Source organism: Thermobia domestica, chromosome 3 (genome assembly GCF_964235325.1).
Source record: "Thermobia domestica chromosome 3, izTheDome1.hap1.1, whole genome shotgun sequence".
Classification (NCBI taxonomy): Eukaryota; Metazoa; Arthropoda; class Insecta; order Zygentoma; family Lepismatidae; genus Thermobia; species Thermobia domestica.
Genome location: NC_137456.1, coordinates 333,288,912 through 333,303,271, shown reverse-complemented (window position 1 = coordinate 333,303,271; position 14,360 = coordinate 333,288,912). Strand labels below are relative to the sequence as shown.

The 14,360-nt window shown below is 37.1% G+C and overlaps 1 protein-coding gene across 1 annotated transcript in view; it reads right to left on the bottom strand.

Moving 5' to 3' along the window:
- The window catches only part of Sec3 (exocyst complex component Sec3), an 86,540-nt gene that overhangs the window by 43,012 nt on the left and 29,168 nt on the right, over window positions 1–14,360 (bottom strand). The window contains exon 8 of the mRNA XM_081752764.1: window positions 3,949–4,191. Coding sequence (XP_081608890.1) covers window positions 3,949–4,191 — 243 coding nt within the window. The remainder of the gene's footprint in view (window positions 1–3,948; window positions 4,192–14,360) is intronic.

The window sequence follows — 14,360 nt, the reverse complement described above, 5'->3', positions numbered from 1 at the left end:
TGCCACAAGTGCAACTGTCGCAAAATGTCTTACTGAGTCATACATGCTTCATCTTGGTATTTTTATGAACATCTTGGTAGATAATGGGCCACAGTTTATTGGCAAAGAATTCGTACAAGCCATGGAAGCATATAACATCAAAATATATTATACTACGCCTTACCACGCACAAGGAAATGTCATCGAAAGATTTCATGCTGATTTAGAAAGAATTTTGCGTGTGTTGTGCCGCGATTCTCATTCCTCATGGCCAGAATATATTGTGCAAGCTTGTTTGTTGTTGAATTACACTATTAGTGCCAGTTTGGGAATAGCACCCGCAGAATTACATCTTAACATCAAGCCAGAAGAATTTACGTTGTCACATTTTGGAATTGTGAAAAACAACGAAACAGTTGATGAGCAAGAAGGTATCGATTGGAATGGAAAATTAATTATGGCCGATTTACGGCGGAAGAAAATCATTCAGCAACGGAACGAAAAGTTGAACGTTCACCAGAAAGCTCGAAGAATTTTGTGTGAGGGTGATTTAGTTTTCTTACGTCAGTATAATATCAGTAGCTTAGTAGACAAACGTATAGCAAAACTGTGTGAAGTGTACCGTGGCCCTTACTTACTGTGGAAACAAGTTGGTGAAAATGTGTTTGAAGTAGTGGATCCGCAAAGTGGCAAATATATTGGATTTCAGAATGTTTCTAGAATGAAGTTGTGGAGACCAACACCAGCCACTAGGGAAAAATGGCTAGAAATTCTGAAGAAGCATGTAGATGAAGAACAGTTCAGTGACATTTTAGAGAGAGCCGGAAAGGAAGCCAACGGAGATTACATGAACCAAGAAGAAGAAGAAAGTAAAGAAGATCAATTGTGTAGTGTAAACCTGGAAGATCAGGAAGTGAGAGTACATTCTAGTTTTGTCGACGAAAATATTTTGTGGTATATACGACATGGTTATTTAGATGAACGAAAGTTATTGAGTTTATTAGAGAAATATTACCATTAGCACTTCGAAGAAGTCAATTTGAATTTAGAGATATGTTAGGAGTTATTAGAGTAATATACACATTTATTAGAGTATTCCTTTTGTTGTTATTGGAACAACATTGAAGTTTTCCCTTAAAACCTACGACCACATTTCGCCATGAATTTCATGTGCATCGTTTTCTTTTCGTCTTCTATAAAACTCTATGGGGTTTCCTTAGTATAACTTGTTTTTGTAACCACATCTCTGTGTGTCTTCGTGGTCGTACTTATAGTGGGTAGGTTTATATGGTTTTTGTGGGTTGGCTCTTCTTCATTTAGTCGTCAGACCATCCCTAAGATGGATACAGGTTGGCATCTGTAGACATCTGACTTTGCCTCAATATAATTCTCCATCATTCGAGTTATTGGTTTATTTCTCTCTTCATTTTAGTATTCATGTAACAGTCATTATTAAGGTTATATCTATAGGCTTATTATAGTATCTATATATTTTATTCAGCATCATGTCCTATATGGGTATATTTTAATATTAATTTATCGTGTACCATGTACTTATTCAATAAGTTGCACGAAGGCGTTGAGGATTGAGACGTGCTTGTCGTGGTTGATACTCATAAAGGGATTTGAAAAAAAAAAAAAAAAAAAAAAAAGGAAGAAAGAAGAAATACTTACATTTTCTTTGTTAACCCATCCCAAGTCAACTTCCTTTTAACCATAATTATATTATTTTAACCTTATTATAATAATTACATGTAACATGTAAGGAACATACACTTGATATACATACATGAAGAATACAACACAAAGAATAACACACGTAGGTCTAAACAATAAGAAGAACACACATCCTATTCACTTCCCCTTAACACGAATGCAGCAGTAGCAAATGCAGCACATTTTAAGTAAAGTAAAGTAAAGTAAAGTAAAGTAAAAAAAAAAAAAAAAAAAAAAAAAAAAAAAAAAAAAAAAAAGGAAGGAAGATGCAAATTATACGTTGAATAAGTTTACACGCAATAAGTTATAATATTCCATGCATCTTCACATCGGCGCCGAATTTTGGAAAATAGTCCAGTGTTATAAAAAGGACTATAGCATGCAGAGACCTTCTAGAACTTCCACCGATGGACCTAGCCCTATCCAATGGGAACAGGATAGGAGCAGAAGATTTAATCGCCGTGTGTTCATTCAATGGGAAGAGAATGAACGAAGAGGATGGCCTATGGACTGGACATTGTTCTGGAGCATGGTGTAGATTGTAAATAGTCGACAACTTGGACAGTGTGACGTGTGCAGATAGTAAAAGTATAAACAGTGTGTTATAACTGAACAGTGAAGTGTTGTTATTCGAACTGAAAAATATATCTATATTCATTTTAATATTCATTTTTTTTTTATGTTCAATTAATTGCGAAGATGAAAGTGTTTCTAAAAGTTGAAATTAATTCATTGCTTGAAGTGTTTTATCATTTTATTCATATTATTTGCAATATTTTAGTGTATGTGTTAAATATTCAATTTCCATAAGTATTAAGTGTGGTTATCTTTAAATTATCATGACTATAATAAATATATTTCTATACATTTATCGATATATCACATATTTATGGACTGAATAAACATTTTATATAGTCGTGATTGCAGCAGTAAGTGAAGTGAAGTGTTTGTGTGAACTGTAACTCAACCCATGTGTACGTCAAAACTTTATACAGTGTGTCCTCGTCATACGCGGACAAACTATCAGTGTTGCCAGGGTTCTTAGGATAAACGTATCTCATCAGAACTTTACCTATCAGCTGTTCGGGTGCCATTTGTCATAAACTCGTTTGTGCATCGTTTTTGGCTGTATGCAGTTCAAGCAGTTTAACTCTTTTTTTTTAATTAAAAGGACTAGCATATACTAGCAGACGATGTTTCTATGTGTGAGTGTGTGTGTGTGTGTTCTCATTCAGAGAACGCATGTGGGTGGAGTGACCTTGATCAGCACTTCTTCAGCCAATCACAGCTCTGTCCGCTCTTACGTCACTTAACGCGTGAAACCCACGCGAACAGCGAGAGCTGAAGAGATTTAGCGGGAGACAACTTACTTGGCGCCGAACATCCGAAGACAAGACAAACTATTTTTACACTGCTGCGAAATTCTTTATGTAAACATGTTATTGGCATAATTGTATCAACGTATATTTCGTAAGAAAAGGAACATCTATAATTAGTATTATCCTATTTACCTTTCCATGATGTAAGACGATGTAAGTATATTATAACCATTAAAATTTTTGAATCTATTTTTGAGTGTTCACTGCGATTGTGCATGTCATTGTCTTACGCCTCGTGGCATTTCGTTTGAGTGCATGGCGCGGAAATTATTTTCACTTATCGTTTGCGGAATTTATTATCTTTTGAAATATATGATGCTGAATCTTTTGCCTTTATAAAAAGTTGTACGTAGAATTTTTGCTTATGTGTAGTTGGCGTTGAAAGGAGTTTTCTTCGGATAACTTGTTTCATCGTCAACGCTCCAGCAAACGTCCTATTTACGACTATATAATATAATGTTTGCTCTATTTGGACCACCATCCTATGGAGTAAACGTTATAACCAGGAAACTAAATTTCGCGATTGTTACTGAAATGACAATACTGTGGGCAAATTTCTTGCTACTTTTAGGACCTTATGCAATCCAAATTAAAACCAGTCTGTTCACCTCTTATCCAAGCTACCTTTATCTTTACTTCAGATAGGATTTCTAGTTGTAATAAAACACAACTGGAATATGTGCTTCATTAATTATGAATATTGTGGTTACTTTCTTTTGAAGGGAGAATAAGATAAGTTAAAAGGTTAGAGAGCACTTACTTAACTCTGACGAAACTGAAAGCACGACAAAAGACAAGCTATATTCAGTAGGATAAAACTGTGCAACTAATTCACATTTAAATTGTTACGAACACTAGAGAATGATGTACCTACCAGATGAATAAATAGATTATTCAGATGCCTTGATATGGTCTGGGAGAATTTGCTCTTCCACTTCTCAAATCTTTTCCTTTGTTCCTGCACAGCGGCCATTCTTACTAAAGCAGGATGAATTTCTGCATTCATAGCATTGTGTAAAGCTTTGCCGGCGGCGATGGCGTCTTGAAGGCCTTGAGGCGTCGTCAGATCAGCATCGATCAACGCCATTTGGTGCTTATGAGGAAGATCCAGTTGCGACTACGAAAAATAAATTAAGTAAATATTAAAAAAAGAAGATTACTAATAAAACTCTAACTGACCAAAGCAGTATTGTGGCGGGCCGGCGGTATGCGTTTGCGTAGACCGGCACCCACACAAGAGAGTTTTGTAATTTACCAAAATACTTCTATTTAGTCAACCAAAGTTTCTGCAAAACACCAACTATAACTCGAGCGGTAAAGTTATACTGGAAACAGGAACTCAGCTAACAAAACAGTCTGAAGAATCTTAGTATTACACGGTAGCGTTGGCCGTGGCCAAGACTTATCTTCTAATGGAAACAATGGAATCGTTATCCTGATTAAGGTTTGATAACCAACAATCCTTTGGGATATCTCTTGAAACAAAACTCGACAAATATGTTCCTTGCAGTAAGCCTGCAGTTTATTGGCTCTAAGCAAATTACAAGAACCAGAGCCGGGGCGATAGTGTAAGTACTGTGTCTATATATAAAAGAGTTTTAACTTACGTGGCGGCGTTCCAATAGGTAGTTAAAATATAACGCACTAAAAGTCACTGATAAAAAACAAACTTAACTGTAGCACTTTTCACAAATAAAATAAAACTGCACTAGACTGGGAGGGCACGAATCAGTCCTAGTGGGTAGGTAGGTAAGAGGTATACTATTTGATCTACCGGTCTGCGAACAGACATCAAATAGGGTAGGCTACCAGAGGTTAGGAACAGGTTACCGTTTGATCTACCGGTCTGCGAACAGACATCAAACAGGGTAGGTGTAAAGGTTACCGTTTGATCTACCGGTCTGCTAGGCAGACATCAAACAAAGTTGGTTACCAGAAGGAATTAAGGTTACCGTTTGATCTACCGGTCTGCGAACAGACATCAAACAAGGAAGGTGTTTGGGTTTACCGTTTGATCTACCGGTCTGCGAACAGACATCAAACAGGGAATAACTATTTGATTTACCGGTGCGTTTTAGGCCAGCTAAGCAATAAACTTAGAGTCTGTCAAAACACACATCAAATAGGGGTGCGACAGAACTTTAGCCGTCAACTTCCTAAGCTTGCCAGCAGTTTCTGGAGCGAGTCCGGGCTGAAGCGAAACTTGCGGAAGTAGATTGCCAAGTTCGGAAGGAGGTAACTTTAGCCGTCAGTTTCCTAAGCAGACCAGCAATTATGGGAGAACCCTGGCTGAGCCATCTTGCTTTCAGAAACAGATTGCCAAGTTACTGTGAGGATTAGGTAGGGTAGTACTTTGACCGTCAGTTTCCTAAGCCGACCAGCAATTATGGGAGAACCCTGGCTGAGCCATCGAGCTTTCGGAAACAGATTGCCAAGTACTGGGTAAACCAAGGTAGTGAGGTAGGTAACCAAGAGATTGAGTAGGCAGGCCTCCGTAGAGGCAGAGAGGTCGGAAGGCAGAGGGATGGACAACTAGAGACTTCTTCGTGATAAGTTCCTGAACTGAGACGTACCTAACGAATTGCGTACTCCTCGTAGTCTGCACGTCTCTGAGGGGTTCAGGAGAGGGACGTTGTCCGACGAGAGAGGCCAAAACATGCGTTTTTAAGGGCCTCGGTCGGAGGTGCAAGCGGCACCAATTTACGGTCTGTGTGCAAAATAGTAACGTGAGCAAACGTTGCACGAGGACCGTAAGGTCAGAGGTTGAGCATGCGTGGAGATCTAAAAAGTACCTAGGGCGGAGCCCGAGGGGGACCAGTATCCTGAAAAGAAAGATTATTGGCTTTGCACACGATCTCGGGTGCAGATGACCTCGGAAGAGTTCCACTCTGAGGGGTGGAGCGACTAACTATTGGAACGAGCCATGCCATTAACATCTAGATTGGCTAGAACCAGGTGCCTTGGGCGGAGCCAGGCAAAAGATAAGATTTTGTGTGTGCGCATGCGTGTGCGTGTGATGTGTAGTCCTTGAGTTTAGGTGTGTGAGCCCCTTTCTCTGGAAGAATGAGATTACATCGAGATATTACAGAGAATGGTACAAATAGTATCTTAAACTATAAACATATACTAAACATAAAAGATTTCAAGTAATAAACTTGAAAGGTTTTATACATAATGAACTCAAGACCCTTCAACAGTTTATCTTACTCGTTTTCGACCAAAGACACACATATATATTTAATGTTCTGAAGAACGAAAAGAATCTTCTTTCAGAAGCAAAAATGACATTTTAAAGATACACAAACTATATGGGTTTTCTTAACAGTATTCTACCACTAATAATAATAATCTAACTTGTTAAAAGACTACATCAATATAAAAAAAAACTAAGCTTCTGTATCGAACCAGAAGGGGAGAATGTTTATCTTAACTGCGGTTGACCTACAGGTCAGAAAGGGGGAACTCGGTGAAGGCAGACAGGATGTCTGGTTTCCAGCTAGGAAAAAAAAGAACACTCAACACGAATTTGTATTTTAAAAGAAGTAAATGAAATACGAATTCTGTTGCAGTTTTTAAAAAAAATAAAAAGAAAAGAAATAATTATTCGCAAAAAATAGTTTGCGAATTTGCGGCACTACAGTCCTTCCTCCTAGGGAAAGAAAAATTTTAACTGTAAGGCAAAAATTTTTCGTACTAACTACAATCAAAGTAAAAAAAAATTCCAAAATTAAATTTTAACGATAGTTCCTAGACCTAGTAACTCTTTGATTGAGATGAGGTGAATCATCTTGTGATTCCTCGTTAAAAGTTATTTCACCAGAAGCAGCTCGATAAGTGGCATTAAGAGCTGGACTATTTGATTGTACACCTGCAATGATTGTTGGCTTAAAACATATGGTTCTGATACAGTCTGAATTACACCATTTATTTCTATGTCTACAACAATTAAACTTAAAACTACAATACACACAAAGAAATATCAGAATAGTAAACATGATTATATAAGTCAAAATAGAATAAGAAAATACATGATTACTTTGTCTTATCTGCCATTCTTGTTCATTAATTAATTTTTCAACATCCTCAACACGATGGCTGGCATATTGTAAATCTGTAACTTTGTGTATGATATGATTTAACGGCAAAGTAAATTCCATATTCTTAATATTGATCTTTGAGTTTGAGAATATACAACAATCAATGCTATCATTTAGTAGTGGAAGCAAATCTTTACTTGTACTGTTACTTACATATATTTCCTGAGAACTGATTAAGGAATTTGGACCATAAGCTTTACAGTTTTTATCTAAAGTTAATTTTCCAGTTTTATGAATCAAAACAGTTTTCGACACATCATTTCCACAAACTATTGTTAATTTTTCTGGGAATGGCGAAGCAAATAGCCATTCATTATTATCTAATGAAATCCATAAAATATTTCTTAATTCTACTATACGTTTGTTACAATCTGCTGGAATTGATTTAACAAAATCAATAAGTTTTACTTCACAGTCTTCATTACTATGTGTAGGTTTTAACGGAAATGTTTGTTTGCAAACCCTTGAAAATGAAGTTAATTCCTTACAAGTATTAAACATATGTTCATCAATTTTACCATAATATTGTTTTGATACTTCAATAATCAAATACGGATTTTGAGGCTGTATAAAGAAATACTTATTGTCTTTAAGCTCAGTTGGAAATGGAATTAATTTATACATATTAAATCTTAAACCATCAGTCAAAGGTAAACTAATAACATAACCAAGAATTTTCTGATTGATGAAAACAATTGATCTAGATGTCTTTGTTAATGTATGACATGCAAATTCATATATGTCTGACTACGAGTATTGACTACGTTTAATAGACAACACAGTGTCATGAATAGTTTTCAAAAGACTATTTGATAATTAACATATGAAATGACATCTGATTTAATTATCGTAAATAATTAAATAAGAGTCATTGATAATTAACATCTGAAATACCAAAAATGAGAATTTTTAGATTTCAAACACCCAAATTAAATTTATGAAGTTAATTAAATATTCCTCTTTGGTTTTTCACCATGTATATATTTTTTTAGTTTTTTAATTAGCTCAACCTTGTGGAGTTTTCGGGTGATTACACTTAATTAAAGTTCTCGATGAGAATACCCAGAACATATGACCAAAAGTTTTTTTTTAAATATAATCAAGCAAGCAGACAAGGAGAGAGGATGTCTCATGATGGCTGCGAACAAAAATGGAAACTACATTACCTACTAATAAAGTCTACTAATATTATCTACTAATAATATAACTTTAACCTATTAGCATGAACTACAAATGTTTTTCTTCGATTAGCAATAGTACAATTAACACCTTTAACTTTAACTACTTTGTATGGACCGATCCACTGTGAACCCAATTTCTTGGATCGTCCTCTTCTAACAGATTCATTTTTAAGTAACACTTGATCGCCTACTTTAAACAATTGTTCTTTATGAGAGGCGGTCTTATCATATTGTTCTTTGTTTTTAACCTTAGCTTGTTTCAGTTTTGTTCTAGCTAACTCGTAACTGTTCTGAAGCTTCTGCTTTAGGGTTTTGATGTAATCATCATACGCGTAATTAATGTCGGTAGTTTGTTTCTGTAATATACCAGGGATGTTAGCCATCCGGCCAAACATCAACTCGTGTGGAGTACAGTTAGTTACTGAATGTGGAGTTGTATTGTAAGCAAAAGCAGCGTATGGCAACCAGACGTCCCAGTCCAGTTGGTTTTCAGACACATAATGCCTCAGATACTCAGCAAGAGATCTATGAACTCTTTCAACGAAGTTAGCTTGAGGGTGGAATGCACTAGTATGTAGTTTCCTAATCTGGAACATGCGACACATTTTCTTAAAGGTATCACTCATAAAATTAGTACCTTGATCGGTTAAAATGGTTTGAGGTATACCGAAAACACAAACAAATTTCGTCACAAAGGCTTCAGCTACGGTTTCTGCATCTTGTTGCTGTAGGGGAATGGTCACTAAATATTTCGATAATTCATCTTGGCATGTTAAAATGTATTTGTTTCCGAGAGAACTCTCAGGAAACGGCCCTACAAGATCTAAAGCACATTTCTCAAATACTACTTCGGGAGTGGTGGTCAAAACCATTGGAAGTTTGACATTAGGTTGGGTGAGTTTGTTCTTTTGACACGACTCACATTTCTTTATGTATTCTTCGACATCGGTGTTTAGTCTTTTCCACGATTTTGGATCGATATTGTTCAATTCTAAGTACGATTTGATTTTAGCTATAGTTCTATGAATACCTTGGTGTCCACCGGCAGGAAGGTTGTGAAACTCTTTCAGAATCCTACTCTTTGTTTCTTCGTCAAGGGTAGAAGGTTGACCTTCTGGATCGGGGTCTAAATATGCAATACGACTCAATGCATCAGCATTGGTATTACGGACACCTGCTTTATAAACAATCTTATAATTATATTCTTCTAACTTAATTCTCCATCTTAAAAGTCTACTACTAGGATCTTTTACACTAAACACCCAAAGCAAAGGTTTATGATCAGTCACAAAGGTGGTTTCCTTTCCAAAGATGTATGGGCGGAATAGTTTGGCAGCCCAAACTATCGCAAGTAATTCACGTTCGGTTGTGGAGTAATTTCTTTCAGCATTATTAAGTGTACGACTAGCGTAAGCGATTGGTTTGTCTTGACCAATTTGGCCCTGAGACAAGATAGCTCCAATTGCGACTTCTGAGGCGTCACAGGTAATAATGAAGGGACGGCTCATGTCAGGATATTGAAGGAGAGGTGGTGATGTCAATTTTTCCTTCAAAGTTTGGAACGCTAGTTCTTGTTTGGTTTCCCACTTGAATTGAACATCTTTCTTTAACAAAAGAGTGAGAGGTTTGGCTATATTGCTATAGCCTTCAATAAATCTACGGTAATAAGAACTTAATCCTAAAAATCCACGCAATTGCTTGACATTTTTCGGATGCGGAAAATGTAACACTTTCTCAATTAAGCGAGGGTCTGGCTTCAGACCTTGATCTGTTATTTGATGTCCTAAATATGTTACTTCTTTTCTAAGAAATTCGCACTTATCAGGCTGAAGTTTGAGGTTGTAGGTTCGAAACCTATCAAATACAAGTTTCAATCTTGACATATGGTCCTTTAAGTCTCTACTATAGATACAACAATCGTCTAAATACGAAAAACACTTTAATCCTTGTAATCCGGATAGAACAATATTCATCATTCTCTGAAATGTTGCGGGGGCACCGCATAATCCAAAGCTCATGCGATTATACTCGTAATGACCATATGGTGTACTGAAGGCGGTCTTACTACGGTCTTCAGGTTTAATTCTAATCTGCTGGTACGAACTGGCTAAATCCAAGGTCGTAAAGTATTTCGATTGCCCTAACTGATCTAGTATTTCTGTAATATTCGGTAAAGGAAAGCTATCTCCAATAGTAATCTGATTAAGCCTACGAAAATCTAAACATATACGAATCTTAGGTTTGCCTGATGCGTCCATCTTTTTCGGCACTATTAATATTGGAAAATTCCAAGGACTCTTGCTTGGGGAAATTATACCTTCATCTAACATCTTGTCGATTTGATTTTGTACTTCTGCCTTATGTACCTCGGGAATACGGTACGGTTTCTGAGTCACGACTGTACCTCGTTTGTCGGGATGAATGGGGATGCTATGTTCAATCACATCAGTATAGGAGAGTTTGTCTCCCTCTAAATAAAATAAATCATGATATTCTTCACAATGCGACAGTATTAACGCTTTCTCTTCTGGATTCAAATGGTCTAATCGCAAGTTCTGCCTAAGTACTTCTAAACGCGATTTTAATCCTTTAGTTTGACTTGCATTGTCAGATTTGCTCAATGCATAAACACTATGAGATTTTGTCATATCAAGAAGTGGTTCAAAATCTAAAGAGATTGGAGGAATTTGTACGTCTACCTCATTTTCAGTCAAATTCAAAATGCTAGTTATACATTTGTTATCGGATGCTTTAACTATAGCGTCTGGCAGGAATACACCGTCTGCCAAAGTACGTTTGGACAAAAATCCTATCCCATTATTTTCAGTCTTAACTTCAATTAGCTTTTCAGTACGTGCTGGGATCTTTACTTTAGTTCCTACATCAATTTTCAATTCAGCTTGTCCGTCATACGAAATTACACAATGATGTTCAAGAAGAAAATCTCTGCCTATTATACCGGCTACATTAGGAGGTAATAAATCACTACGCATTACATGAAAAGTATGAGTCACTCTGTTCTTGCCTATTTCTAATCTAAGATCTAATGTACCTAAAGTATGGGCATGAAAATTATTGAATCCATGCACTGGAGTGGAGTCACATCTATGTATCTTTCTCAACATTGACTCACGTAAATGGCTATACTTAATAAGCGATAGATCTGAGCCTGAATCTAATAACATGTCGTAATTCTTATTTAAATCCATCATTCGTACTTTAATTTTACCCTTTTCATCGATTATACTCTTAGTGGAACATTCGCATAATTGGGCGTAACGTCCAATTGTATCAGACTTAACAGAATTTCGATCAGGTTTCTGAGGTGGGGACACCTTCGTACAATTATTACTCGTTTGTTCAGTGGAACAAAGGAAAATCTTCTTAACATTATCATTCTGATTTCTATTACTATCAACACGTTTCTCTAATTTAACTCTGGAGGAGTTGTGTTTCGATAAACAACATAAAGACTTATTCTTGCTACAAGATTTTGGCTTGGTGCTGTGGTCAGCACGGCATTTCTCTTTCAATTCACAATCATGCGTGTCAAAGGCGGGATGACGACGCGGTGAGACATTATTCGGGTTTGGTCGCGGAGAAGGTTTGCGCGGTGTACGGCGCTGAGGACACACATACACTGGGCGACGCGGCGAAGGACTACGCGCTGGGCGATGTTGAGTGCGACGCGGAGAATGACTATGCGATCGGCGACGCTGAGTGCGACGCGGAGAATGAGCACACGCTGGGCGATGACATTGAGGACGGCGCGGAGAAGGATCTCGCGCTGGGCGACGCTGAATGCGACGCGGGGAACGGCTTCGCGTTTTGCGGCAACGAGAACTACGCGGAGAAGGACTGCGCGTTTGGTGATGAGAACAACGCGGAGAACTTGTGTTCTTTCGGGTACAAACATGGATACGTTTGTTAGCACAAGTATGGGTACGCTTTTCACGACAGTGATAGGAGTGTGTACAACGTAAAACACAACAAGAATTGGAATCCTCAAATTTGTCACTATTTTCACTACAATGGTTATCATGCGGTTCTTCATGCGAGTCTACTGAATGATCACAATCTTCTAAACAATGAACCTTTTTCTTAAAATTTCTACTATCCTTACGGGAATGAGAAGAGTTATGAGAATCTCTAGATTTACTTTCAGAATGCTTTTTCGGGAAAAATTTCCTATTTCCTTTCTTCTCTGACTTATGGTTATGATTTGAAGAATTTGCCCTATCTTCATTCTTAGAATCTAATGGCTTTCGTCTCTGAGACAATATGTGCGATTCTTCAACTAGAGCGAAATCTACTAATTGAGCGAAACTATCATCTTCTGTACTTTTACCACGAATTACTGTTTGAATGCGGGGATCGCTAATTCCCTGGACAAAAGATGCTTTTGTCAAATGATCAATAAGTGAATGAGCACCAGCTCTTTCAGTTTCACGACATATTTTCGAAGCAGCAGCTTTCAGATCAGCTCGAATTGTATCTAGCTTGCTAGCCCATGAGCTAATACCCTCATTTTTGCCTTGCCTGGCAGAAAACAATAAACAAGCATAATAATCAATAGGTCTATGTGTAGCATAATTCTCTTCTAAAATTGTCTTAACTGCTTCCCAAGTATCTACGTTCAATCTAACTAAAATACGATTTCTAGGTTCTCCTAAAATTTTTGACTTAATAAACTTCAATAATACAGGTTTGTCACGGGGGTTAACTAACCCTTGAGCAATTTCACAACTATCAATAAATTGCCTCAACTTAGAACGATCTCCTGTAAATGGTTCTGCAATAACCTGAATTGCCTGAGAAACTTTAACATATTCTGGCTGTACGTTACTTCCGTCAGCTTCTGCCATGATTAAAAATTCAAATTACGTTTCAACGTGGAAACAACAAATGAAATAAATGAATGAACCTCTTAGATTTGCGAAAACTCGAAGGTTTGAGCAATAATGGTTTCTGAGAGGAATTTCTCACTTAACCTAACTATATCTAAATTTACGATGGGTTTATCACCTGTATGGGGCTTTAAATGCCTAATTTCAACACTAAAATGCACTGCACTTATTTAAACACTAATGAACGAAAATCACTAATGTGCGTTTGGCGTCACGATACAGTGAGCAGGATGTTTTGCTGATTGATGGCCAGTCAAACAACAAAAGCGTCCTTTTCCCTTTTTCGCTTCCGCCAAGGAGGATGGAATGAAAGTTAAACAGATGGAAAAAACTTTCAGCACACAATAAATACCACACATGCAAAATGCACATGCACCAAACACAGTTCACTTAAATAACAAACTGGTATCAAAGTTTACGATGTCACGATTATTCCTGATATCCTAAGGCTGTGCAAAAAGTTCACGATATCCTAGGTTGTTCAAGATATCCTAAGTTGTTCAAGATATCCTAGAGATGTTCAAGATATCCTAGGTTGTTCAAGATATCCTAGATTGTTCAAGATATCCCACAAAGCTGACACCAAATTATGTGGCGGGCCGGCGGTATGCGTTTGCGTAGACCGGCACCCACACAAGAGAGTTTTGTAATTTACCAAAATACTTCTATTTAGTCAACCAAAGTTTCTGCAAAACACCAACTATAACTCGAGCGGTAAAGTTATACTGGAAACAGGAACTCAGCTAACAAAACAGTCTGAAGAATCTTAGTATTACACGGTAGCGTTGGCCGTGGCCAAGACTTATCTTCTAATGGAAACAATGGAATCGTTATCCTGATTAAGGTTTGATAACCAACAATCCTTTGGGATATCTCTTGAAACAAAACTCGACAAATATGTTCCTTGCAGTAAGCCTGCAGTTTATTGGCTCTAAGCAAATTACAAGAACCAGAGCCGGGGCGATAGTGTAAGTACTGTGTCTATATATAAAAGAGTTTTAACTTACGTGGCGGCGTTCCAATAGGTAGTTAAAATATAACGCACTAAAAGTCACTGATAAAAAACAAACTTAACTGTAGCACTTTTCACAAATAAAATAA